Here is a 27,932-nt window from a genome sequence, read left to right on the forward strand (position 1 = left end):
GGTGGATGAACAAGTAGGAAGTCTAGCCGTGCCCATACTTCTGCAAATAACACTTTACAAATGTCTGCTAAGATGTGTGAGCAGACTGAGGTGTTTCAACCATTAATTTACCTCTTTTGAACTAGGGAAGTGCCAAAGTTCTGTTTGGTGCTTCTTCTTGTGCCACAGCTGGGATTGAGAACTCAACATGTGAGGAATTGCAGTTGCAAACCCACTTCTAACTATTCCATGGCACATAACTGAATTACTCTCATTCTCTGTCATTGGCCCCTTGGGAAATCAGGCTTACAGGTCGGATGGTGTATTAATTCAGTGAGACAATAGATATAGCATGAAATAAAATGTGGTGAAAAAAGGCCCTTTAATGAAATGGTCAATTTTAAATGAAAAATGTTGTGGTTGTGAAAATTTATTGGCGCACCACTTCTCAACATTTAGATAATATCTTCTGCCACTAAATGATGTCATGATCTACAATGGATTGAACAAGCAGGGAGCTCATTGTAGTGAAATGATAAAATGATACATCCAGTTAATTATCTTAACAAAGGAATTAGCGAGACACGAAAAAAATAATGAATGTGTGTTTAAAGGCATTTTCAACATCTGCATAATACCTCCAATTCAGAATTATCATACAATCATACAGCACAGAAGGAGGCCATTTGGCCCATTGTGCCTGTGCTGGCTCTTTGAAAGAGTTGTCCAATTAGTCCCACTCCCCTGCTCTTTCCCATACATAGCCCTACAATTTTTTCCCCTTCAAGTATATATCCAATTCCCTTTTGAAAGTTACTATTTAATCTGCTTCCTCCACCTTTTTAGGCAGAGCATTCCAGATCATGACAAGTCACTGCATTCAAAAATTCTCCTCATTTCCCCTCTAATTCTTAGTAGTGAGTACATTAGATCACGAGCTTATTTTGCATTTTGTTTCTATTCCTGCAGCAATTCACGATTGCCTTGACAATTCATTAGAAACCATAAGCACACTTTTTCTAAGACTATCCCCTTACTCTAAACCAACCCACAATCTGAATGATCGCATCCATAGTGATGCATGTTACATCGGCACATTGAGTTTTTTGCAGCCTTCAAAATCCAGTCAAATTCCACCTACACTTTTCTTTGGTGCACCTGTAACTCAGTTGGACCTAGTTGGAGGGACAGAGGCAGTGTCATTATCCCTTGAGCTGCCTGCATGCAGTCTGTTTAGCTGCTCACATTGACAATGGCAACCCTGCAAGTGTAGCAGGATTGCTGCTTTACTAGAGTATGTTTGATTGTTTCTGTGTTTGAACGTTGGTGGTACAATCTCAAGTCTTGCATTACTGCCACTAAATGATGTCATGGATTGAACAAGCAGGGAGCTCAGTGTTACTGCAAAAATTATACCAGACACCATTGAGATATTCAACGGGATTGAAATGCACCTGTAAAAGAACAACAGGACTAGCTAGCTGCAGAGGAATGAGAACATCACTCATGCCTATTATTTATTTTTTACACCCCAAACTGGAAGAGATATTGACGCTATCCACCAATATATGTAGTAAACTATGGCTGAAGGATCTCAGGTGTAAGATATGTCAGAACTGTAATAGTGATTAACCATGTTGTGATTGCTTGAAGAATGGGGCCCTTCATCTGTTATCATGATATCTAAATACTTTGAATACTAATTTCTGAAAATAACAATGTCATATGAACGGTTGATGATGTGGGTACCAATGCCCAGATATGATTCTGAGTAACTGAGGCTTTTTGTCTGTGAGCATTATTGTGTGTAAAGCGAGGTTGGGCCAAGCATTTTAGTGCTAACTGCCCAAAATTGTGTTCTTACTGGCTTAGGGAAAGTGCAAAGCTGCATTTAGCATAGCAGTGAAGAATAATTGTTTTATATTAAATAGAAAGGGTAACGTTCTATTGGCTTCTGACCTCATTTATAAGCAACAGTGAACATTAATACATGCATGACTGCACCATTCACACCATGTGACAGGATAATGGCCAGAACTATTACCTACTTTTTACAAGACGGAGTGCTATCTTATTCATTGTAAAGGCTGAATTGAAATAATCTTAAACTGCTTGTTTTGATATACAAAACTTACCTCCACTGTCGGTAATGCTGTAACCTCAGAAACAATGCTCTTATGTATATGTGCTCATTAGGAAGTGGAGTAGCAGTGCTCAAGGAAGGAGCATTTTTCTACTTCATGCCCAATGACAGCTTTAAGCCTCCCAGGTCAGGTATGACATAGATAAGATGCAATGCAGTGGATCATGGTCTTGACTATGTACATCAACCACCTTAGAAAAACAGCCTCTAACCAAACTACCAAAACACTGTCATTATCCACACACACTCCCTATTTATGATGTCTTAGAGCAAGGCTACTTAATTAGTGCCAGTTAATGCTGAATTAGGGTAATTTTCTAATATAGACTAGGCTGATTGCAAATTAAACTGGGTATGTCTGAAATTATTTCAATTTTGATGGAGAAATATCTTAGCATTAGCACTGTTAAAATATGATGGTTATACATTATACAACAATAAATGCAAAGAGCTCATGGACTTCTTTTGTTAAAAGGATCGAGAGCATTGTTCAACTGCCTCTGCTACTTCCCTTCCGTCTCCTAGCCCAGCAAGCCTAACTTTCTCTCAATTTCCCTCCTGCCCTAACCCTGAATTTGCATATTTCTCTAGTTTCTCTCTTAACTCCCCTCAAGCCCTTTCAAAGCTCATTTTGTCAATGAGACTGACCTGCTCCCTCGACCCTATTCCTACTAAACTGCTGACCACCCAACTTCCTTTTCTGGCTCCCATGTTAGCTGATATTGTTAATGGTTCTCTCTCCTCAGGTATTATCCTCTAAATCTGCCATTATCATCCCTCGCCTCAAAAAACTTTGACCTCCGTCCTTGCAAACTATCACCCCATCTCCAACCTCCCTTTCCTCTCCAAAGTCCTTGAACGTGTTGTCACCTCCCAAATCTGTGCTCATCTTTTCCAGAACTCCTTGTTTGAATCCCTCCAAGCAGGTTTCCGCCCCCGCCACAGTACCGAAATAGCTCTTACCAAGGTCATAAACGACATCCTAATTAACTGCGACAAAGGTAAATGATCCCTTTTCGTTCTTCTTGACCTGTCTGCAGGCTTTGACACGGTTGACCACAACATTCTGCTCCAACGCCTCTTCACCATCATCCAGCTGAATGGGACTGTACTCACCTGGTTCCATTCCTATCGTTCCAGCTGTAGCCATAGAATCACCTGCAATGGTTTCTCTTCCCGCTCCCCCACCATCACTTCTGGTGACCCCAAGTATCTATCCTTGGCCGTCTCCTATTTCTCATCTACATGCTGCCCCTCAGTGGTATCATCTCGTGACACAGCGTGAGTTTTCACATGTACGCTGATGATGCCCAGCTCTACCTCTCATCCACCTCTCTCAAACCCTCCACCTTCTCTATTCTGTCAGACTGCTTGTCTGACATCCAGCACTGGATGAACAGAAATTTTCTCCAATTAAATATCGGCAAGACCGAAGCCATTGTCTTCGGTTCCTGGCTCAAACTCCGTTCCCTTTCCACCGATATCATTCCTCTCGCTGACCTAACATTGGCTCCCAGTTAAGCAACGCCCCATTAAAAAATTGTCATTCTTGTTTTCAAATCCCTCCATGGCCTCACCCCTCACTATCTCTGTAATCTCCTCTAGCCCTACAACCCTCCGAGATATCTGCGCTCCGCCAATTCTGGCATCTTGAACATCCCATAATTTAATTGCTCCACCATAGACGGCCGTGCCTTCAGCTGCCTAGGTCCTAAGCTCTGCAATTTTACATAGATAGAAGATAGGAGCAGGAGTAGGCCATTCGGCCCCGCGAGCCCGCTCCGCCATTTAATGAGATCATGGCTGATCATCCAAATTCAGTACCCTGTTCTTGCTTTCTCCCCATATCCCTTGATCTCTTTAGCCTCAAGAAATATATCCAACTCCTTCTTGAATATATTTAATGAATTGGCCTCAACTGCCCTGTGTGGCAGAGAATTCCACAGGTTCACCACTCTCTGGGTGAAGAAATTCCTCCTCATCTCAGACCTAAATGGCTTACCCCTTATCCTTAGACTGTGACCCCTGGTTCTGGACTCCCCCGCCATTGGGAACATCCTTCTAGTTTGTCTAGTCCTGTTAGAATTTTATAAGTTTCAATGAGATCCCCTCTCATTCTTCTAAACTCTAGCGAATATAAGCCTACTCGACCCAATCTCTCCTCATATGTCATTCTTGCCATCCCAGGTATCAGTCTGGTGAATCTTTGCTGCACTCTCTCCATGGCAAGAACATCCTTCCTCAGATAAGGTGACCAAAATTGCACACAATACTCAAGGTGTGGTCTCACCAAGGCCCTGTACAACTGCAGCAAGACATCCTTGCTCCTGTACCCGAATCCTCTCGCTATGAAGGCCGACATACCATTTGCCTTCTTAACCGCCTGCTGCACCTGCATGCTTACCTTCAGCAACTGGTGCACAAGGACACCCAGGTCTCATTGCACTTCCCCTTTTCCCAATCTATTGCCGTTCAGATAATAATCTGCCTTCTTGTTTTTGCCACCAAAGTGGATAACCTCGCATTTATCCACATTATACTGCATTTGCCATGCATCTGCCCAATCACCCAACCTGTCCAAATCATACTGGAGTTTCTCTGCATCCTCCTCACAGCACACATGCCCACCCAGCTTTGTGTCGTCTGCAAACTTGGAGATATTATATCTAGTTCCCTTGTCTAGATCATTTATATATATTGTGAATAGCTGAGGTCCTAGCACTGATCCCTGCGGTACCCCACTAGTCACTGCCTGCCACTCGGAAAAAGACCCATTTAATCCAACGCTTTGCTTCCTGTCTGCCAACCAGTTCTCTATCCAAGACAGTACCTTACCTCCAATCCCATGTGCTTTAACTTTGCACGCTAATCTCTTATGCAGGGTCTTATCGAAAGCCTTCTGAAAGTCCAAATACACCACATCCACTGGTTCTCCCTTATCTATTCTACCAGTTACATCCTCAAAACATTCTAGTAGATTAATCAAGCACCTTTTGTAAATCCAAGTTGACTTTGTCCGATCCTGTCACTGTTTTCCAAGTGCTCTGCTATTACATCTTTTATAATGGACTCTAGCATTTTCCCCACTACCGATGTCAGGCTTACCTGTCTATAATTCCCCGTTTTCTCTCTACCACCCTTTTTAAATAGTGGGGTTACATTAGCTATCCTCCAATCCATGGGAACTGTTCCAGAGTCTATAGAATTTTGGAAGATGACCAGCAATGCATCTACTATTTCTAGGGCCACTTCCTTAAGTACCCTAGGATGTAGATTATCAGGCCCTGGGGATTTATCGGCCTTCAATCCCGTCAATTTCCCTAACACCATTTCCCTACAAATACTGATTTCATTCAATTCCTCCCTCTCATTAGACCCTATGTTCCCCGACATCTTTGGGAGGTTATTTGTGTCCTCCTTTGTGAAGACAGAACCAAAGTATATATTTAATTGGGCTGCCATTTCTTTATTCCCCATTATAAAATCCCCTGATTCCCTCCCTAAATCTCTCTGCCTCTCTACCTCTCTTTCCTCCTTTAAGACGCTCCTTAAAACCTACCTCTTTGACCAAGCTTTTGGTCATCTACCCCAACATCTCCTTATATGGCTTGGTGTCAATTTTTTTTAATATAACGCTCCTGTGAAGCGCCTTGGGACATTTTATTACATTAAGGGTGCAATATAAATGTAAGTTGTTGTTGTTGTTGCCTGTTGCAATATTGTAATTTAGGGAGATACTCGTCAAAGTGCAATTACCTTTCTGTCCTAGTGACTCAGACTGAATGAAGTCTTCCATGACATTGATAAGGAATCATATAGTACGTGAATAACATGGTTTTGCACTGTGAAACAGCCATGTTGTCAATATCTTGCTTTTAGTTACATAACAGAAGTTTGCATCTTGCATTCTTTGACATCATTATGGTTATGCAGATATATATATATAAAAAATAAAATAGATGGATAGCAGTAAGTTATAAGATGCCAAAAAATCTTGGGCTCACATGATTTTTCTAGACAATTTGAACTTAACTGTCAGAATTTATATTATCGTTGATTGCATAAATACCTGTGTGCGTGTGTGTGTATGTGCATACCAATTTAAATCTATTTTGATCTAGCAGTTACATCTAGCAGTACAAAATTCAGTGCAGTGGCAAGGTGCATCAGGTATACACACAGCATTCACTTTATAAAAAAAGTAGCATACAACCAATAATTACGACAAAGTAGAAAGAAATTCCATACCTAATATATTTTAAAAGGTTTGTGTGTACATTTGAACTAAATTTAAATGGATATTTATTTACATTACTGTAAACACGACCGGCTGCACATCAACATTAATACTCTGTAGGCTTCAAGTATAATAGCAAGTTCTGCAGCAAGAAGGGAACATTCCAATACTTACAATATAAGATGCAAAAAAGGGATTAGTGTGACACATTACATACAAGGTATCTTTAATTTTCCCTCTACCACTTTGTAAAAAGATTGTAAACACACCCAAAATAGGTAATGCCATTATTATTTTACAGACTTATTGAAAATCCAGGCCTGGATTCCAGGCTATTTAGGTAAACCTTTATTTCATTTTATATTTTACGTATTATGACCAAGGTGCAGAAAATCTTGGGTAGTGAAATTGGAATGAAGTAAATGGTGGAGTGGAATAGCAGGCGTGTGTAGTGTGAGTAGTGGGGGGAACAATGTAGCAGCTGGCAATGGATGGAGGGCAAAATGGCCTGGGTGAAGAGCACAGGCAGGAATAATGTGGAGTTGTGGAGCTGCTAGAAAAGTTGGGTGACCTCCTTGATAAAGGCCGGGGGTTAATGAAATGTGCGTTAAGTGTGGTGGAAGAGGATGGGCGTGTGGGACAGACTGCAAATGAGGTTGCATGAATGAACCTGCAGTCACTGCAGCTGGAGCGGCAGCGTGATGCTGGAGTACAGTGTGATGAATTGTTGTAATCGATGCGGCCGTCACCGATTGCTGGCGAGCGGCCGGCTGCTGCATGGGAACTGCTGCAGTAGGTGAAGGGGTCTTCACTTTGCTGACCAGCTTCTGTTGCTCTATGTGCTGTTGAGCTTGAATCTGCAGTTGCCTGTATTTCTCAATTTCCTCTGGCGTGAATGATATTGTTTGAGAGAGTGGGGAGAAAGGTTTGTACATTTGCTCAGTACTTTGAGGTTGATTGTCAATAATCGCTGTTGCTTCATTCTGCAGAGCTTGCTGGGTGTTGCAGTGCCGAATGTTTGAACTATCTTGAAGCCATGATGTTCTTTCTGCATGTGTCTCAGGTGCAGTTTCATAATGACAAAGAAATACTTCATTTAGGGATGCCTTGATATCTTTAATGTTATCACCATATGAGTCTGTCTGTTTCTGATGAATTACATCTCTCTGTGATAGACTCTTCATAGTCGGTACCGATTCACTGTGTGGCAACACAGCACCATCATTTAGGACAAATGAAAGTCCTGGAAACAAAATATCCTCTGCAGGGTCTTTGCGATTAAGCCACATTTCTGAAAAACTATTTTTTGTATGTTCATCGAGTTCATGTCTATCATGTGTCATTTTAGACACTTCTGTGTCCAAAAGATGGTTCTTTATCTTCGAATGGTAATCTTCTGTAAATGTTCCTGTTGACAGTTTGCATACTGAACTGCAGCCTTCCTCTGCCTGCTCTACAGTGGTATGAGAAATGTTCATCATATGCTTATCTTGCCTTGGAGCATTTGGTGCAGAATCTTTACAGAGATTCTCTTGACATGAAGGGTAGAAATGCTGCAACCCATCTGGTGAAAAACACTTATTCTTTTTTCTTTCTGATAATTTGCTCTTTAACTTATGCCTAGCTTGACATTGTTGCTTTCGTCGGCGAGATTCTTCTCTACTATTGTGGCTGTAATCTGAGTTGGAACTACCCACTTGGTTCCAACTCCTATATGAAGAATTAGGGCTTTGTTTATGATCTTCATTTGGTGATAAAGAATGTCTATGTCTACTGCGCTTTTGATAGACTATGACAGGCTTGCCATTCAGAGATGCATACCCTCTCTTCTCTGAATGGTTCTGGCAAGAATGTCTTTCATCACTTTGTTGATCAGAATATTCCATATCTGAGAAAGAATTGTAGCCATTGCCTCTGCTTCTTTGCTTACTTTTATAAGAACATGTGTTACATGATGAGTGGCAGTCTCTTGAAGAATTCCTGGACAATGAACTCTGCTTGTGTTGTCTGCAGACATTTCTCTCACTATCTGAAAGAAAATCATCATGTTCCCCATGGTCCTCACTGCTCTCTCTTTTCTCTCTTGTTTCATTACTTGCATTACATACTCTGTTATGTTTACTTTTCAAACTATCTCTTTTTCGATTGACGCAATCAATTTTTTTCTGAGTTTTACTCACTTTTTCTGAGGCTTCATTACTTTGATCACATTTAACTTCAAAGTGTTCAGGGCATCCTTCTAAATTTTCTTTTCTTGTCTTTTTTTGCCCATGTCTGCATTCCACTGTGTCTGTGGTGTTTTCTTCGTCGGACAATTCATTTGTGCCTGCACTACTAGAGCTTTCATCAACCTCCATTTTTTTTCTACTTTTCCACTCCACTGATACTTTTCTCCTTTTCATTTTTTTATATATGCAACTGTGCTCTTTCTCTCCTTTCCAGTTTTTAGAACTTTCTTTTTCAGTCTCTTTCTTCCTTTGCTTATGTTTTAAATGCCTGTAAGACTTTTTGTGCTTTTTCCATTTTTTAGGCTTGCAATAAGATATAATTTCTTTAATAGATTCTTCTGGGCCAGTCCCATTGTAGTGGGGTTTTAATCTACGTACTTGCTCATTACAAACATTCTGTGTCTTTTCAGAATCATTTTTTTGAAGAGTACAGTACATCTCATCTCTACTGATAGCACCTTGTACATACAGGCTAGAGCCACCTGCTTTCATTTCAGAAAAGCTACTTAGAAAATCACTTTTGGTACTGACATCAGGTCTGCTTAGTTCTTTCAATGAGGTTTGAGATGCCTTTAAATCACTTGCTTCGGGTTTAATCTCCTCCACACAGACTTTAGCTCTGGATGACCTAAAGTCAAAATATAGAGGGTTGCAACAAAATGTTACGGAAGGCTGTGTATTAGTAAAACGCAACATCTCTGAAGGCCACTGAAGGACAGTTGACTCGTCTTTACTGACTACAGGAAAAAAAGGAGCATCAGGCCTTCTGCATTCACAAGGATTATTTTGTATGTCTGCACTTTCTGTCTCAATATGTACAGAACAACAATTCTTAGATGAACTGTGAAGGAACTCCTCAGTGACATCACCCTCTTGAGTTAATCCATTAGCTGTTGCACATGTTTCAACTTCCAGTGAATTTAACGCATCATTACTTAAGATCATATTAACTCCATTTTTGTCCTCAATAGGATCAAAACACTCTGACCTATCATTTTCTGAAGGTTTTCCTTCCTTGTTTACTACCTTGTGGAGTGTATCTTGATTTGTTGATGGCACAGACACTAAAAAGGGAAGCTTTGGCTGATTCTTGCATTGAACTTGTGATACAGAGGAAGAAAAACTACTTTCTGCTGCACTGTTGTTGTGTTCTTTCATTACCAAATCCTGTGACTCCTCTTTAACCAAGGACACTGTGTTACTGTGGATATTGTTTTCCTGCTGGTGCTTACTGCTTTCTGGCTTAACATCCAAATCAACAACTGTCTCTGTTCCAGAACTTGTTTGGGTATAATAAGTATTACAGTTGATTTTGCGTTTGTGACTTGTGTTCTTTTTGCTTGATCCTTCTTCGCCATTCTCACAGAAAACCGCTGCAGAGGATTCCAGTTTGACAGGAACTTTCTTGGAAAAGGAAAAGGAGAATCCTATTTTCTGTCCGCAGGTTTGTTTTCCCAGCTTACAATGTTCAGTCTTCCAGATGTCAGTTGTATTGCTTGCGGACAGTTTGTTCTTTCCTCTGCTGATTTCCTCCGTGCTGCCTGCCATGCCATTTTCAAGATCTGTTGATTTACTGTCTGCTCTTCCGGAATCCAGGCTGGTATGCTGCTGATTTTTCCCTGAGGCATTTTTAACAGCAACAGTTGTGGACTTGAACATTGGACCACTCCCTGGGGCACTAGAGCGCAACAAACAAGATAGTGTGAAACATTGCACATGATCAAAATATAGATATATACCATTATTGTCAATTCAGCCAACAGCAGAAAATAAAATCATAATAAATTATGTAAGTAGCCTTATTTCTTTCTATAGGGACTAGGCTGATAGGGAGAGGCAATATACACTTAATGGCACAGTTTTAAAGAGTGTGCAGGGACAGAGGGACCTGGGAGTTAATGTGCATCGGTCCCTGAAGGTGGCGGGACATTTTGAGAGAGTGGTTAGCAAAGCATTTGGGATCTTGGGCTTCATAAATAGAGATATTGAGTACAAAAGTAGAGAAGTTATGCTGAACCTTTATAAAGCACTGTGGTAAACCACTTTTATCATTCACTATCGTTACACTATAGTTATCGCTGTTATATCGTTACTCTATGGTTATCACTGTTCACACTGTTGTATCACTATACGAGGTCGCCTCTTGTCACGCTGCTATACCTGGGCTGACCACTGCTGACTCCGCCCATGACTCCACCTACCTGCCCAGGTATAAAGGTAGTCGACTGGCTGGCATTCCTCCTTGTTGTATCCGATCACCCACGAGGGTGGGCTCTGTTATTTAGCCAATAAAAACCTATAGTTACTTTCTTAACTCGTCGCTTTTCATTGGATGAATTGATAGGTATATCAATTTTATTGGCTAAATTTTAAAATGTCGACACCTGACCAGTCAAACGACCAGCCAAGCGACCAGCCAGACGCCCAGCTACAACAGCCACAGCAGCCGGCCTGGCTGCGAGCCCTCAGACCACCGTACCTGGATCTAAACCCACAGGCAGCAAACTCAGCCCTCAACTTCGAACACTGGCTGAGCTGCTTCGAAGCCTACCTGGGAGAATCCGGCGTGCCTCAGAAATCCATGCTAAGAGTTCTGAACGCCCAAGTGAGCCCTAAAGTATTCGCACTCATCCGGGACCTTAAAACATGCGAGGACGCCATCAACCGGCTGAAAAGACAGTACCAAACCCCGGTAAATTCCATGTATGCCAGACACCTCCTAAGATCCCGCCCGCAACAGCCAGGAGAGCCCGTGGAGGAATTTTTACGGGTGCTACAAGCACTCGGCAGAGACTGTAACTTTAAAGCAGTAACGGCGGCAGAAAATACTGAAGACAATGTCCGCGATGCCTTCGTGAAAGGCCTGCGGTCCGACTACTCACGGCAAAGACTACTGGAAGCAAGGGACCTCGACCTGGACAAAGCTGCAGCCCTCGCTCTCTCTCTAGAGGTGGCCCATCGGGACCTCGAGGCATACTCAAGGTACTGTAACTCGCGACCCTGGGACTTGGGACCGACCCCGACCGCGATACCCCCCGCAGCAACCCCCCTGGGACCTACCTCAGCGTCGGCGTCCCGGACCCGATCGAGACCGCCACCCCCGGTACCGGCTCCGACATCGGACCCCCGCGATCGGGCCGCCGGCTGCTTCTTCTGCGGCCAGGCGAAACACCCGAGGTCGCGCTGCCCAGCCAGGAACTCTACCTGCTCAAACTGCATGAAGAAAGGCCACTTCGCTAAGGCCTGCAGAGGTGGATCATCAGAGGCCAGCAGTGCCTCATGCGAGCTGTGGGGGCGGCCATCTTCCTTCAAGGCAACAGAGGCCAGCATCCCCACATGTGAGTCATGGGGCAGCCATCTTTGATACAGGCAACCGACACCAGCAGTGCCTCATGTGAGTTATGGGGGCAGCCATCTTCTCCGCCATTTTGTCCAACCTCGTGGGAGACGCCATTTTACCCACCACGCCCGACCGCCACCGTGCCTCTAGACCCGACTACCGCCTCAACCGCAGACTACAACAACTCGCTCAGCTATACACTAGCCTCCGTCACACTGGACCAGGCCCGCCCGCATCACCTGTCCAAGTCGATGATGGACATCAAAGTAAACGGCCACGCCACGACCTGCCTGTTCGACAGCGGAAGCACGGAGAGCTTCATCCACCCAGACACGGTGAGCCACTACTCCCTCCCTGTCCTGCCAACGCGCAACCGGATCTCGACGGCATCGAGGTCACACGCCACAGACATCAGCGGTTACTGTGTTGTGACCCTGTCGGTTAAGGGTACGGAGTATAAAAATTTTAAACTCCTCGTCCTTCCCCAGCTATGCGCTGCCGTCCTACTAGGCCTAGACTTCCAATCCCACCTCCAAAGCGTCACGCTAGCATACGGCGGACCCCTCCCCCCACTCACAGTCGACAACCAGCAGATTTTAAACCACCCACCGCGTAACACCTGCGGCCTATCCACCCTCAAGGTCCCGCCACCTTCCCTGTTCGCTAACCTCACCCCCGACTGCAAACCCGTCGCTACCAAGAGCAGGCGGTACAGCGCCGGGGACAGAGCTTTCATTAGCTCTGAGGTGCAGCGTCTCCTGAAGGAGGGCATCATCGAGGGGAGCACCAGCCCCTGGCGTGCCCAGGTCGTGGTCGTTAAGACCGGCAATAAAAACCGCCTGGTCATCGACTACAGCCAGACCATAAACAGGTACACCCAGCTGGACGCATACCCCCTTCCCCGCATATCTGATATGGTCAATCAGATTGCGCAGTACCGGGTATTCTCCACCATCGACCTTATGTCGGCCTATCACCAACTCCCTATCTGCCCTGAGGACCGCCAGTATACAGCCTTCGAGGCGAACGGCCGCCTCTACCACTTCCTTAGGGTTCCCTTCGGCGTCACCAACGGGGTTTCGGTCTTCCAAAGGGAGATGGACCGGATGGTTGACCAGAACGGGCTGCACGCCACGTTCCCCTACCTAGATAACGTCACCATCTGCGGCCGCGACCGGCAGGACCACAATGTTAATCTGGAGAGATTCCTCCGTACGGCCCAACGGCTGAACCTCACCTACAATAAGGATAAATGTGTGTTTAACACCTCGCGCCTTGCCATCCTCGGCTGTGTAGTAGAGAACGGAGTCATCGGCCCCGACCCCGAAAGAATGCGCCCCCTCATGGAGCTACCCCTCCCCCACTGTCCAAAGGCACTGAAGAGAACCCTGGGGCTCTTCGCCTACTATGCCCAATGGGTGCCCAATTATGCGGACAAAGCCAGACCCCTCATGAAGTCCACATCCTTCCCCCTTACGGAGGAAGCGTGCGCAGCCTTCTCCCTCATTAAGGGAGACATTGCCAAGGCCACTATGCACGCAGTGGATGAGTCCATCCCCTTCCAAGTCGAGAGCGATGCATCCGACTTCGCCCTAGCCGCCACCCTTAACCAGGAGGGGAGACCGGTGGCCTTCTTCTCAAGGACCCTACAGGGCCCTGAGATCCGACACTCGCCGGTCGAGAAGGAGACCCAGGCGATTGTGGAGGCGGTATGACGCTGGAGGCACTACCTGGCAGGCAAACGATTTACCCTCCTTACCGACCAACGTTCGGTCGCTTTTATGTTTAATAACAAGCTGAGGGGTAAAATCAAGAATGACAAGATCTTGAGGTGGAGAATCGAGCTCTCCACCTACGATTATGATATCTTGTACCGGCCAGGTAAGCTGAACGAACCCCCCGATGCTCTGTCACGAATTACATGCGCCAGCGCGCAAAGTGATAGACTTCAGACCCTCCACAACGACCTCTGCCACCCCGGGGTCACCAGACTTTACCACTTCATTAAGGCCCGCAACCTGCCCTACTCCATCGAGGAGGTCAGGACCATGACCAGGAAATGCCAGACCTGTGCCGAGTGCAAACCGCACTTCTTTAGGCCGGACAGAGCAAGCCTGATCAAGGCCACCCGCCCCTTCGAGCGCCTGAGCATCGACTTTAAGGGGCCCCTCCCGTCCTCTGACCGTAATGTGTACTTCCTCAACATTGTTGATGAGTACTCCCGTTTCCCCTTTGCCTTCCCCTGCCCAGACATGGCCAGTACCACGGTCATTAAATGCCTGAACGACCTCTTCGCCTTGTTCGGGTTCCCAAACTATATACATAGTGACCGGGGCTCCTCCTTCATGAGCGAGGAACTCCGTCAGTTCCTACTAGCGAGAGGTATTGCTGCAAGCAGGACCACCAGCTACAACCCCCGAGGGAACGGCCAGGTAGAAAGAGAGAACGCGACGGTATGGAAGGCCGTCCTCTTAGCCTTAAAGTCTAAGGGCCTCCCAACCTCCCGCTGGCAGGAAGTCCTCCCGGCAGCGCTGCATTCCACCCGGTCACTACTTTGCACTGCCATCAACGCCACCCCCCATGAACGAATGTTTGCTTTCCCCAGGAAGTCGACTACGGGAACCACGCTACCAACCTGGCTGACCGCCCCGGGGCCCGTCTTGCTGCGAAAGCACGTGAGGGCCCATAAAACGGACCCCCTGGTTGAGAGGGTGGACCTCCTGCACGCCAACCCCCAGTACGCCTATGTGGCATACCCAGACGGGCGGGAGGACACAGTCTCCTTACGAGACCTCGCACCCTCGGGCACTCCGGAGACACCACCTTCACCCCCCCCCACCACCCCCCCAATTCCAGACCAGGTAGACGGCATGCCGGAACCCCACGAGCCTTCGCCGACCACGCAGACACCAGCATTAACACCGTATAATGCAACACCGCCGCTGCGACGATCAGAAAGGCTTACGAGGCCTCCGGACAGACTGACATACCAGAACTGGTAGAACACTTCAGCCCGCCGGACTCAAATCTAAACAAGGGGTGAATGTGGTAAACCACTTTTATCGTTCACTATCGTTACACTATAGTTATCACTGTTATATCGTTACTCTATGGTTATCACTGTTCACACTGTTGTATCACTATACGAGGTCGCCTCTTGTCACGCTGCTATACCTGGGCTGACCACTGCTGACTCCGCCCATGACTCCACCTACCTGCCCAGGTATAAAGGTAGTCGACTGGCTGGCATTCCTCCTTGTTGTATCCGATCACCCACGAGGGTGGGCTCTGTTATTTAGCCAATAAAAACCTATAGTTACTTTCTTAACTCGTCGCTTTTCATTGGATGAATTGATAGGTATATCAGGCACTGGTTAGGCCACAACTGGAGTATTGCGTCCAGTTCTGGTCACCACACTTTAGGAAGGATGTGAAGGCACTTGAGAGGGTGCAGAGGAGATTTACCAGAATGGTTCTGGGGATGGGGGATCTTAGCTACAAGGATAGGTTGGAGAAGCTGGATTTGTTTTCATTAGAGCAAAGGAGGTTGAGGGGTGATTTGATAGAGGTGTACAAGATTATGATTGGTTTGGGTAGGCTAGACGGGGAAAGGCTGTTCCCACTAGTTGATGGTACAAGAACTAGGGAACACAGATTTAAGGTTTTGGGCAAAAGATACAGCGGGTACGTGAGGAAAAACTTTTTTACGCAGCAAGTGGTGAGGACTTGGAACTTGCTGCCAAAAGAAGTGGTGGAAGCGGAAACACTCAGGGGTAAAGATTGGGTAGCACGCGCTAACTTCGCTGGGGTGCTAATTTTGGCACCCCAAAAAAGTTAGCGCCATGCGGCCGATTTTCCCAGGTAGCACCCCGAGAGGGAGGAAGGGCGCTGCTGGAAGCACCCCGCGTCCCTCTTGGGGCGCTGTGAGGCAATATCGCGGCGCTATGTGCCACGGTCCTGCAGGCCTTCCTCCCCTTATTAAAAAGGGGAGGGGTCTGGCGCAGCACATCCTGGCGCCCAGCTGGGCCACCAGGGATTCGGAGTGTCGGCAAACAAGCCCGGCACTCAAGAGGAGTGCTGGGCTCACAGAGAGCAGCCGGCACCCCACGGGGGGACTTCATGGGGGCCTGGGGCAGTTACAGGGGCAGGTGCTGGCAGGAGGCCAGCAACAAAAATGGCTGCCCGACACCTTCCCTTTAACTAGCACCACCCTGGCCGCAGGTAGGTCCCCCTGACCCCGGTGGACATAGCGTCCAGCGGTAAGTCGGGGGGCGCCACCCAATGTTACAGCCGGGGCGCTAGCGGGGTGCTGTGCACGGCGATGACGTCATCCCCGGCGGCAAAGCGCCGCCGCTAACCTGCCGCTGAATTTTGCAGGAGGCATTAGCGGCACCGCGCCCAGGCACTAGTTGATTTGTGCCCCGTTAGCGCCCTCTTAGGGCGCTAATGCGAGGCGCAAATCAACCGAAATTAGCCCCCTCAATGTTTTCAAGGGGAGACTGGATAGGCACTTGAGGGAAATAAACTTGCAGGACTATGGGGATAGAGCTGGGGAATGGGACTGACTGGATTGCTCTAGAGAGAGCCGGCACGGATTCGATGGGCTGTATGGCCTCCTTCTGTGCCGTTATGACTCTATGGCTATCTGTAATTTCCTGATTTATACTCTGCCCGACACTACAGCTACTGTCAGGGGGCCTATAAACCACTTCCAATAGTATTTTCTGCCCCTTGTTGTTTCTTAGCTCCAACCAAACTGATTCTACATTTTGTTTTTCTGAGCCAAGATCCTTTCTCTCCACTGTCTTTATCCCCTCTTTTATTATCAGGGCTACTCCCCACCCCCCCACACCCCCACCTGGCCACCCTTCCTTTTCCATTCTACCTGTTTCTGTGACTTGATTGCAAAACAGGAAGAGTTCCAGGCATTAACAGCCTATTGACCAAACCTACCTCTTCGTTTCCACCTCTCCAGTATTAATCACTAATCAACATCTTTGCTTGAAACACACTTTTGAGGATTTGGTGAAACCAGGATAAACCAATATATTTTGTAGAGATACATACTATCTCAAATTATGACAGTGGTGAGGATTCTTATAACGTAAAGAGAATTTAATGGCCCAGAAATTCTGGTTGGGGGCTTCCCGTGTGCAAGCCCCCGACCTGCACTTACCTTGCGCGCCGGCCATTGAGTTGCGGGCCCCCGTGGAATTGCGATCGTCGGCCTCCTCCAACTGCCGGCGCGCAGTGCTTGCGTATCCCAGGGGCGCAGTTAGTTCGATGCGTCCCCTGGGATCACGTGGGCCATGGAGAGCCAATGGTAGCAGGGAATGCTTCATTCATAAGTTTGACAGGAAACCTATAAATACTATAAGCCCCAAAACATCACTAAATCTTCAAATAATTTTTTTAAAAATATCACGGCCTCGAAATTCAGTTGCTTGCGCCACCAGTTTGCGCCCAAAGAGGCCACTCAGGGGCTTTAGCGCCACTGGCCACAACCACCGCGATATTTAGCGGGGCGCTAATGGCGGCGTTAGCCTGTAGCGCTGCGCCGCCACCGATGACATCATCGGTGTGCGCAGCGCCCCGCTACCGCCCCGAATGCCATATTAGGTCGCGCCCGCCTCTTCCGTGCCGGCCGCAAATAGCGACCGGTACACAGGGGCCAACCTGTGGCGGTAGTGGCGCGAGTTAAGGTGGAGGTGCGGCCGGCCGCTTTTTCGGTGGCCGCCTGCCCGCACCTCCGTCCCCGGCCTCCTACAACCCCCCCCCGCGGCATTGCCGGCTGTTTCCCGAGAGCCCGGCACTTCTCCTCGGTGCCGGGCTCATTTGCCGGCACTCGCGAGCGGGGATCGCGCTGTTGCAGCCACCTCCCCCTTAACAGGGGGAGGAAGGCCTGCAGTACCGCAGCCTGCCGTGCCGCAGCGGGTGACGCTGCGGCACTTTGCGCGCCGATATTCAGTTTCAGCGCCCCAAGCGGGGCGCAGGAAGCCTCGTTTAGCGGCCGGCTTCCATTTGGGGCGCAGAAACTGAATATCCCGATGGCGCAAGTGGCTCCGCACGCAGCGGTAATTCCGTTGCCCATGCGAGCTTGGCGCCCCAAACTGAATTTTTAGCCCCACATTTTTAAAATAAACTATAAATTACATGAAATAACTATTTAAACAATAATTTAAATTTTTGAAAAAATTAATTACATTTTCTAACAGGGCTAAAAATAAACTTACCTTTCTTTAAAGTATTTAAAAATAATAAACCTGTGGAAAAAATGTTTTAATTTTAATTAATTCACCACTTACCTTGTAAAAAGCAGGCCTTGTGACTGCTTTTTACATGTCTAACTTCTGGACACTTACCCACCCAGGAAAACCTGCAAAAAAAACATAAGCTTGATGCGCACGCGCTGCCTCTCCTGCGCACGCGTTTGACTTCTGAACCCCTTCTTTCAGGGGAACGGAAGTGCCGGTTTCCCACGCATGCGTAGTGCATGCACGAAACCGGCACTTCCATTGGGCTTACGGGTGAGTACCCCGTGCGTACTCACCCGTGGAGACCTGAATTTCTGGGCCAATATATTTAAATTGTTTAAAAGACTTGGGGGGAGAAATTCGGGGGCGCTAACTTTTAAAAGTTGAAAAAATTAGTGCCAGGCTCTAATGTTTATCAGCTTTTAAAAAATGTGGGGTTTGCGCTCCAGGAAGGAAGTGGAGTGCTAAATCAAGTTCTCCCCATCTTTCCTGAAGCGCAACAGACAGCAGGTGGGGCTGTAGGTGTGCAGCGCTGCCACGTTGGAAGGCTCTTTCCCTCCCTTAAAAGGAAGGGCCATCACTGCAGGCTCTGCAAGGGGAAAACTTGCAGCAACTTGTGACGGCAGCCGTGATCCGGCCTGATCAGCCCGATGCACTGCAGCAGAGTGCCTGGCTGATCGATTGCTGACGAAGACAAGGGAAAAAAAAAGAAAGAGCATTTCAGGAATTTTTTTACTTACCTCGGCCACCTCACCTTTAAGTATCGCCCCCGAAGCGCCCGGCCTCCCGATGAACGCCTCCTGCAGCTGCTGGTGTTTTTGCCCGGCGATGCTGCAGGGGGCGGAACCGATGTTCGGGTCCAGGGCGCTACCCGGGCGATGCTCACGGCGATGATGTCACGATCTCCAGGCGAAGGAGATCGAGGTGCAACGCCATACCGCCATCACAAACCTCCCGCCGAATATAGCAGGAGTCGATCGTCTCTCCTTGCCCGCAGTAAGTGCTTAGCGCCCCGTTAGTGCCCCCGGAGGTGCCCAATTGATTTTTAGTGAGACCTAAACAAAGCATTTTAAATTGTTATGAAGCTCCTTTTATTGCATCTGTGCCTGTAAAGGTGTCTTTTCACTTGAATATTATATCATTGATTTACTCACCACCCAACTTGTTTCCTGAGCTCAGCCAGCTCATGTAAACGTTTGAGAGCTTTTTCCTGTTTCTTTTCATCTTTTCTTGACTTGGAAGCTACATTTCGGGCAAACTCCCTCTGCTTCAGTTCTTTCAGTCTCTGCAAAAAAGATGGAATAGACATCAATTTAAACTACCAGCTGTGATGAGAGACTTCTAACCCTTATCAAACAGTGCAATGAATCCACTTTATTTCCCTAATAGCTATCCATGTCAAAGAGTTAGGGGGGAACTGTGTGGCACAGTGGGTCAAACACTGACCTTCCATCCTGAGGACTTTCAAATCCAGCTCAGATTGCTAGGATCAAGTTTCTTCTATCTGCTGGCTATAAGAATCCTACATGAAATGAGTCTGAGTAATTTGGTGCTCTGTAGGCACGGGCCGAGAGCATCAAACTGACTCTAATTTGGTGGGAATCTCATGCAGAGAAGCTTCAGAATAGCTAGTGTAGGTAATAGAAAAAACAAAAATTACAGCAGTATGTGCTGCTCTTTTGATGTTAGGAGGCGATACCTTGTTGGGACAGAGAGAGGGAGCTTTACTGCCCTTTCAACTGTGATGTACTTGACCTGAGGGCGCGTGATGTTGACAGTGTTTCATTCCTTAGCACGAACATCCTTCACTTTGATGAGCCCCCCAAAAAAATCACACACAAACAGCGTTAAGTTCACAACTGCAGTGGGTCTTCAACTAAGTATAAGTTTTAAAACAGTTTGGGGTATGATACTGTGTTTGTGAATTCTTTGGCGCTGCAACTTTAGCCTTTTTAAGAGCTTTTACATTACAGGGGTCCAGCCGATGGTGCAGTTCTCTGCTGGCTCTTTGTTTTAGTGTAACTGAGCCAACCTTTCTGAGACTGATGGTATTATGGACTGACAAAAATGTTGGTCTATGAATCTGCTGTTGGGTTAAATATGCCAGTTCTTGTAAAATAACTGCCAGTCCCTTGCGTTTGCTTTCTATTTAAGGAACTGAAGGAGGGCGAGTAGATTTTCAAATTGCTGTTTGGCGTAAAACTGGCATTGAGGTTCAGCTGTGTGTTAAAGAAACAGCCCAATTTTCATTTCTATTTGTATATGAGCCAATGGAAATGAAAATTGGGCAGTTTCTATAACAGGTGGTCAGTCGGCAATGCCAGTTTTAAGCTCGGGCGGCACACCACCTGCATCAATACCCCGGCAGCTCTACCAAAGCCAGCACTTGACAGAATATGTAAGGGAGGAGGGGACATCAGTGCATGGAGGTCACCCTACCAACAGAGGATTAACTATTCAGGTAGTGTATAAATGTCTTTAAAGATAAAAGAAGTGAACATTTTTACTCTTCTTCAGCTTAAAAAAAGGTTTTACTTTATGTGGCTTTTTTTTTGCATGCATGGTATAAATTACTTACACATAACTGTTCTATAAAGTTCAGGAAAGGTAGTCAAAGCCTACAACAAAAATAACTCATATAGGAAAAAATATTCTGAAGTAAAGTAAAAGTAGTAAAGAGATTTCTAATTATAAACACATAATTAATAATGGAAATTTAAAACAAAATACCATTTAGCTCCTGCACTCAGCAGTTGGTACATTTAACCTATAAAGTTGTCTAAGTGATAACAGGAAAGCATTGGCGCTCAGCGTATACAGCAGCACCTAATTTACAAATTTACATATTCTCATCACTACGTTTTGTGGTTGGTGTTAAATGCTGCTGGTAAAGTCATTGTATCCATTACATTACTCATGCTTCTCTCCATTAAATTACTGTGAATGTTCCTTTGAGATATTCTGCACTCACATGTTCAAACCACCAGCACTATTATAAGATACTGGGGGTAATAAGAACATAAGAAATAAGAGCAGGAGTAGGCCCCTCGAGCCTGCTCCGCCATAAAATAAGATCATAACTGAACTTCTACATCAACTCCACTTATCCCCCATCCCCATATCCCTTGATTTCCTCAGTATCCAATAATCTATCGAACTCAGTCTTGAATATACTCATCGACTGAGCATCCACAGCTCACTGGAGCAGAGAATTCCAAAGACTCACAACCCTCTGAGTAAAGAAAATTCTCCTCATCTCAGTCCTAAATGGCCGACCCCTTATTCTGAGACTGTGGACCCTGGTTCTAGACTCTCCAGCCAGGGGAAACATCCTCTCAGTATCTATCCTGTCAAGCCCTGTAAAACAATTATATATTCCATTGAGATCACCTCTCATTCTTCTAAACTCCAGAGAATATAGGCCCATTCTACACACTCTCTCATCCCAGGAATCAATCTAGTGAACCTTTGTTGCACCCCCTCCTTTTTTTTTCTCTTTTTCTTTTCTTTTCTTTTTTTTCTCCTTTTGTTTTCTTTTTTCTTTTTATTTCTTTTTTCTTTTTTTTTCTGTTGCACCCCCTGCAAGACAAGTATATCCTTCCTTAGGTAAGGAGACCAAAACTGTACACAGTACTACAGGTGTGGTCTCACCAAAGCCCTGTACAATTGCAGTGAGACTTCCTTACTCTTATACTCCAACCCCCTTGCAATAAAGGCTAACATGCCATTTGCCTTCCTAATTGCTTGCTGTACCTGCATGTGAACTTTCTGTGATTCTTGTACAAGGACACCCAAATCCCTTTGAATACCAGCATTTACGAGTCTCTCACCTTTTAACAAATATTCTGCTTTTCCATTCTTCCAACCAAAGTGGATAATTTCACACTTCCCCACGTTATACTCTATCTGCCACCTTCTTGTCCAATCACTTCATTGGTCTATATCCCTTTGCGTCCTCCTCACAGCTCACTTTCCCACATTGTTTTGTAGCATCAGCAAACATGGATACATTATACTCGGTCCCTTCATCTAAGTCATTGATATAGATTGTAAATAGTTGAGGCCCCAGCACCGATCGTTGTGGCACTCCACTAGTTACACCCTGCCATCCGAAAATGACCCATTTATTCCTACTCCCTGTTTTCTGTCCGTTAACCAATTCTCAATTCATGCTAATATATTACCCCCATCCCATGAGCCCTAATCTTATGTAACAATCTCTTGTGGGGCACCTTATGGAATGCTTTCTGAAAATCCAAATATACTACATCCACTGGTTCCCCCTCATCTACCCTATTAGTTACACCCTCAAAAACTCTAATAGATTTGTCAAACACGATTTCCCTTTCATAAAACCGTGTTAACTCTGGCTAATCGTAGAATCATAGAAACTTATAGCACAGAAGGAGGTCATTCAGCCCATCGTGCCTGCGCTGGCTCTTAGAGAGAGCAATCATGATTAGTCCCACACTCCCGCTTTTTGTCCGTAACCTTGTAATGTCCTCATCCTCAAGTACCCGTCCAACTCCCTTTTAAAATTATTTATGGAATCAGCTTCCACCACCTTTTCAGGCAGAGCGTTCCAAATCCCAACAACTCTCTGAGTGAAAATATTTCTCCTCATCTGCCCTCTCGATCTTTTGCAATGATTTTGAATCTATGACCTCTAATTATTGACCCACTCACCAGAAGGAATAGTTTTTCCCTGTCTACCCTATCAAAACCTCTCATCATCTTGAAAACCTCTATTAGGTCACCACTTAGCCTCTCTGTTCCAAGAAGAACAGTCCTAACTTTTCCAACCTCTCATAACTAAAGCCCCTCATCCCTGGTAAACCTCCTCTGTACCCTTTCTAAGGCTTTACATCTTTTCTGAAGTGTGGTGCCCAGAATTGTCCACAATACTCCAGCCGAGGCCTAACCAGTGCCATTAATTCAACTATCTTGTTACGAATCAAAGGATAGGGGGAACGGGTGAGAAAGTGGAGTTGAGGTCGAAGATCAGCCATGATCTTACTGAATGGCGGAGCAGGCTCGAGGGGCATTATGGCCTACTCCTGCTCCTACTTCTTATGTTCTTATGAATGCTTTGTGCATTCAGATATAGCGCCTTTAATTTTAACTTTTTACTATTTTTCCCTGATGTGGCCTTAGTCACTAATGCCTTATTTTCAAGATGGCTCCTGTGCTGGCAGCTCCCTAAGGAGCTCCTTTGCCATCCTTGACCATCCGTTGCCGTCCTTTGCTCTTTTTCCCCCCAGTCTCCTCTCTTCTGCTGTTTAAGCTCCCCTGGCTCCAATAGTGGGTGCATTTTATCCCTAACTGCAAGTTCAAGCTGCAAGGTTAAAGTTACCTGAGCCCACTGCCCATTCCCCGACCATGCCAGTTCTTTGTTCTCAGTGAGCACTGGCTCTTCACTTAAACTTAGCTCCCAAATTCCCAGACCTCTCTGCCGTCAAGACTACGCTTCTCCACGAGATTAGTGATCTAGTGACTAGTGGATCGTGAGTGGAGCTCGGGGCAAGGGATCGCGAAAATATCAGTGCTAATTTGATCCTGTGAGAGACAACATCTTTCATGTCCGAGGCCGGGGATCCAGGAGCGAGGACGAGCCCAGCAGTGAGGTCAGGGCCCAGGAGTGGCGCAGCGTGGACCAGCAGCGGGGTCGGGGCCCAGGGAAGGTGCAGTACGGGCTAACAGCGAGGTCGGGAGGACCACAATGCGATCTATGAAACCCAGGCAGAGAGGACCTGTGGGAAGGAGGGAGGGGGACAGTAGCATTATGTTTGTGTGTGTGTGCTAGGCCGTTGTAGCAGAGCCTGGTCTCCAATCATCTTGGCTCCCCTTGCCATTGGACCAAGACCTTGCTCTGTCAAGCCCGTGTGGTAGCTGGTGTGCAACGGCATCTTCCACCCTTTAAAATGCAGTTCGGGACCTGGAACGTCAGGACCCTCATGGACAACCCCAACAGTAATTTCTATGTAATTCTATGTAACATCACAAGGATTGCTGATGCTGAGGCTAAAGTAGGGTGGTGTAGGGCTGTGCAGAGAATAAGAGAGATGTGAAGGGGAGTCATACTTTACCAGTTTTGGTGAAGTATGACTCTAGCAGTCTTCCTGCACTGCTGTCAGGTCCTGGAACAATGCTTGTGGCATTTGTATGGTCAACCACCTCTCTCCACTGCTGTTATGAAATTTGCCTTAGCACCCGGCACCCATCACTGAGGAGGATGACCTCCTTCCTGCTGCTGGTTTGTTCTATGAGCACCTTCATGACACCACCCGCAAAGCTGGTGGCCCTGGTTGTAATGATCAATAACATGTCATTCTATAGTGGACACTAGGTGGAGCTGTAGAGCTGTGTAGAGCTGTATATAGCTGTATGTATTAAGACTACACTACCCAGCTGTATATATATTAAGACTACATTACCCATGAGGCACTAGGCTACCCACAAGGCAGCAGTCAAGGTGGAAGCCTCTACAGATACTGTACCAGTCCACATGTGCTCAATAAAGTAACTAGCAAAAGCTAGCTGTGTTCATAATAAGAATGTCTATTTATTAATGAACATAACATGGTACCAGGATGGTGAAGATCTGCTGAAAATTGTGAAAAGCGACATGGAGAATTTGAAGCCACCAGAGCGTTTGAATCTCACAGAAAAAATCGACTACAATTGGCAGACTTTTAAACAGCAATTCGAACTCTACATTGCAGCCATCAGATTCGGTACAAAGCCAGACGCAAGGAAGATAGCGTTGCTGCTTACGGTTGCAGGCCCACAGGCGATAGAGGTATTTAATACATTTGTATTTAATCCAGCGGAGAACAGAGAAAAATTAGAAGATGTGCTAAAAAAATTTGATGCACATTGCTCTCCCAAAAAGAATGAGACGTATGAAAGATACATCTTCTGTTCTCGGACCCAGCAACAAAATGAGACTTTTGATAGCTTTATAACTGATCTGAAACTGAAAGCACAGACATGTAATTTCTCTGAGCTGAAATCATCCATGATTTGTGACCAGATTGTGTTTGGTATTCATGATAAAAAACGTCAGGGAACGTCTGTTGAGAGAAACCAAACTAAATTTGGAAAATGCGGTGAAAATATGCCAAGCCAGCGAGCTAGCTCGAAAGCACGTGAAGACTTTCAGTGAAATCAATAATGATGCGATTGTAATGAGTGATAATGCTGCTGTCGGTGCTGTGTCCTACAAGGGGAAGAAACGTGGGCAGAACAGAAATGAAAAGCAATCGGAGGATGAAATTTTTAATTGTAAACGCTGTGGTTACAAACACCAGTTAAGACAATGCCCAGCGTTTGAAAAAATGTGCACAAAGTGTAATGGAAAGAATCACTTTGCCAAACAATGCTTTTCAAAAGTAAAAACAACGAAAGGGCAACAAGTTAATGTGATTGAGGACATTGATTTAAGTGAGACATTTTTTGTAGGAATGGTGTCATGTGACGATATCAAAAAAGATACAGAAAATGTGCAGCCCTCAGAAATGGACAATGCTGAACATAAAGTCAATGTAGTAAAAGTGGACAAATGGATGATCCCACTGCAGATAAATGGAGCATTAGTTACATTGAAACTGGACACTGGGGCAAAAGCAAACTTAATCAGTATGAGTGACACAAAAAATATGAAAGAAAAGCCCAAAATACAGAAAAAGTCAGTACTACTGAAGAGCTATAATGGACAGAAAATAGATAGCTTAGGTGTATGCAGACTTAAAGTGACAGTCAAAGACAAAGTGCATCATCTCATGTTTTCTGTTGTGGCTGAAAGACTTAATTCACTATTAGGTGATAAAGCTTGTGAAGACTTAGAACTGGTCAAGAGAGTCTACCGTATAAACTGTGCCATAAGTAGACCAGATGACTCAGGTGATGAAGCAGAGAGCCCATCAAGGATGAAAAGGCCAAAGGGTATCCATGTATTCAAAAAGCCTAATTTCTCCAAGAAGAAAGAAAAAGACTTTAAGGTCAAAGAGAAGCCAAAGGAAGAAAAGCAAAAAGAGGAAAAACACAAGGGGAAAAAGTCCAAAGATATAACTGCAGCAGATGTTGTTAAGCAGTGGAAAGAGAAAAAGGAGAAGCCTGCACCAGAGCAGGAAGCAGTTCCGGTGGATACTCCTTCTTCCCTCAGGCCAATCTTTGGTGTTCCATTAGCCGAGGCTGCTGAGAGGACTATGCTGTTTGATGGGATCCAGCTGCCAGCAGTTTTTCGAGAGTGCATTGATTACATTGAGAGTTATGGCATGAAGAGTGAAGGAAACACTGAAACCCTCTCCAAGCAAAGATCGCAAGGAGACCTCGATCTATACAAGAACAGATTGATGACAATGCCGCAACTGCATCTTGTCATTCACCGCCAGAACAATCTCATGAAGACACATCAGACTTACCCGTGTTGAGAAGATCCACACGTGAAGTAAAAAAGCCTGATAGACTTAATCTTTGAGTACAATGTAAAGCTTTGAAAATGTGTTGACTGTTTTGAAAATGTTTATGTTTATAGAGCACTAACAAAAGTGTTACTGATATTATCTTTATTGTTTTCTTGAAAGTTGATTGATATTGATTTTGTTAAACCTCAAAGAAAGGGGGATGTAATGATCAATAACATGTCATTCTATAGTGGACACTAGGTGGAGCCGTAGAGCTGTGTAGAGCTGTATATAGCTGTATGTATTAAGACTACACTACCCAGCTGTATATATATTAAGACTACATTACCCATGAGGCACTAGGCTACCCACAAGGCAGCAGTCAAGATGGAAGCCTCTACAGATACTGTACCAGTCCACATGTGCTCAATAAAGTAACTAGCAAAAGCTAGCTGTGTTCATAATAAGAATGTCTATTTATTAATGAACATAACACTGGTTGCAGTTATCTTCTCAGCAGACTGTGAAAAAACAGTTCCACTAACCGCCATACAAAATAGTGCACCTCCCCTTTAAGAGATGCAAGGTGTCTTTAAACAGCAACCCCTGTTGGATTTCCCGCCTTTCTAATGGGCGATCTGCCTGCAGGGAGTCTGGTTAGCATTGATATCTGACCTTGATATCATCAGGCAGACGCCCCACCTCCCCGATTTAAGTGAAACTCAAAAATCATCCACTGAATCTTATATTAAAAATGTCACTAACTTTACCATCTTATGAAAGCTTAATAAAAAATTGCACTTGAGCCCTTATGGGTACTTTTAGTAGTATTACCAACATCTTGCATGGTTTTGATATGGGTTTAAAGTTATTAATTACCACAAGTGAACGAAAAACATAATTTTGTACAATTATCACAATCAATTCAGTTAGTTTGCCATTTTTGGTGTTTTACAGTACCAATGCTGTAAGTAACTATCCAAACAGTTTTTTATTGCTATTGAGAAATTAAAAGTGCATTCACACAACAACTGTACCATCAGTGCAAAACAAAACCACGTTTATAGCATAATTGCAATCTGTATCTGGAGTCCGGGCCTGATCTACCACTGGAGTTGTAGTGGGAGTGAACTGAAGTAGAGTGGGACCAAAACCTAACTGGATGCATGCCAGGTAGGCTGAAATAAATGAAGACTGTAGATACGTTGAAAGATGGCAGGAAAAAGAAACAACATTGTTAAATTTCAAAACCTTGACAAAAGTACTGATTTTTTGTTTTAGGACCCTGGGTCACTCGTGCAAACATTTTAGTAGCCTGGTCAAGAATAGCTTTCACTGCATCTGGG

General features: G+C 45.4%; 1 protein-coding gene across 1 annotated transcript in view; it reads right to left on the minus strand.

Moving 5' to 3' along the window:
• Nucleotides 1-5,484: 5,484 nt before the first annotated feature.
• znf804a (zinc finger protein 804A) overlaps nucleotides 5,485-27,932 on the minus strand; it is a 464,488-nt gene continuing 442,040 nt past the window's right edge. The window contains exons 3-4 of the mRNA XM_085985925.1: nucleotides 19,336-19,466; nucleotides 5,485-10,265 (exon numbers count right to left, since the gene is read on the minus strand). Coding sequence (XP_085842051.1) covers nucleotides 6,725-10,265; nucleotides 19,336-19,466 — 3,672 coding nt within the window. The 3' untranslated portion in view covers nucleotides 5,485-6,724. The remainder of the gene's footprint in view (nucleotides 10,266-19,335; nucleotides 19,467-27,932) is intronic.

Source organism: Somniosus microcephalus, chromosome 4 (assembly GCF_052327205.1).
Source record: "Somniosus microcephalus isolate GS21.2 chromosome 4, FLI_Smic_1.0, whole genome shotgun sequence".
In the NCBI taxonomy this organism is placed as follows: Eukaryota; Metazoa; Chordata; class Chondrichthyes; order Squaliformes; family Somniosidae; genus Somniosus; species Somniosus microcephalus.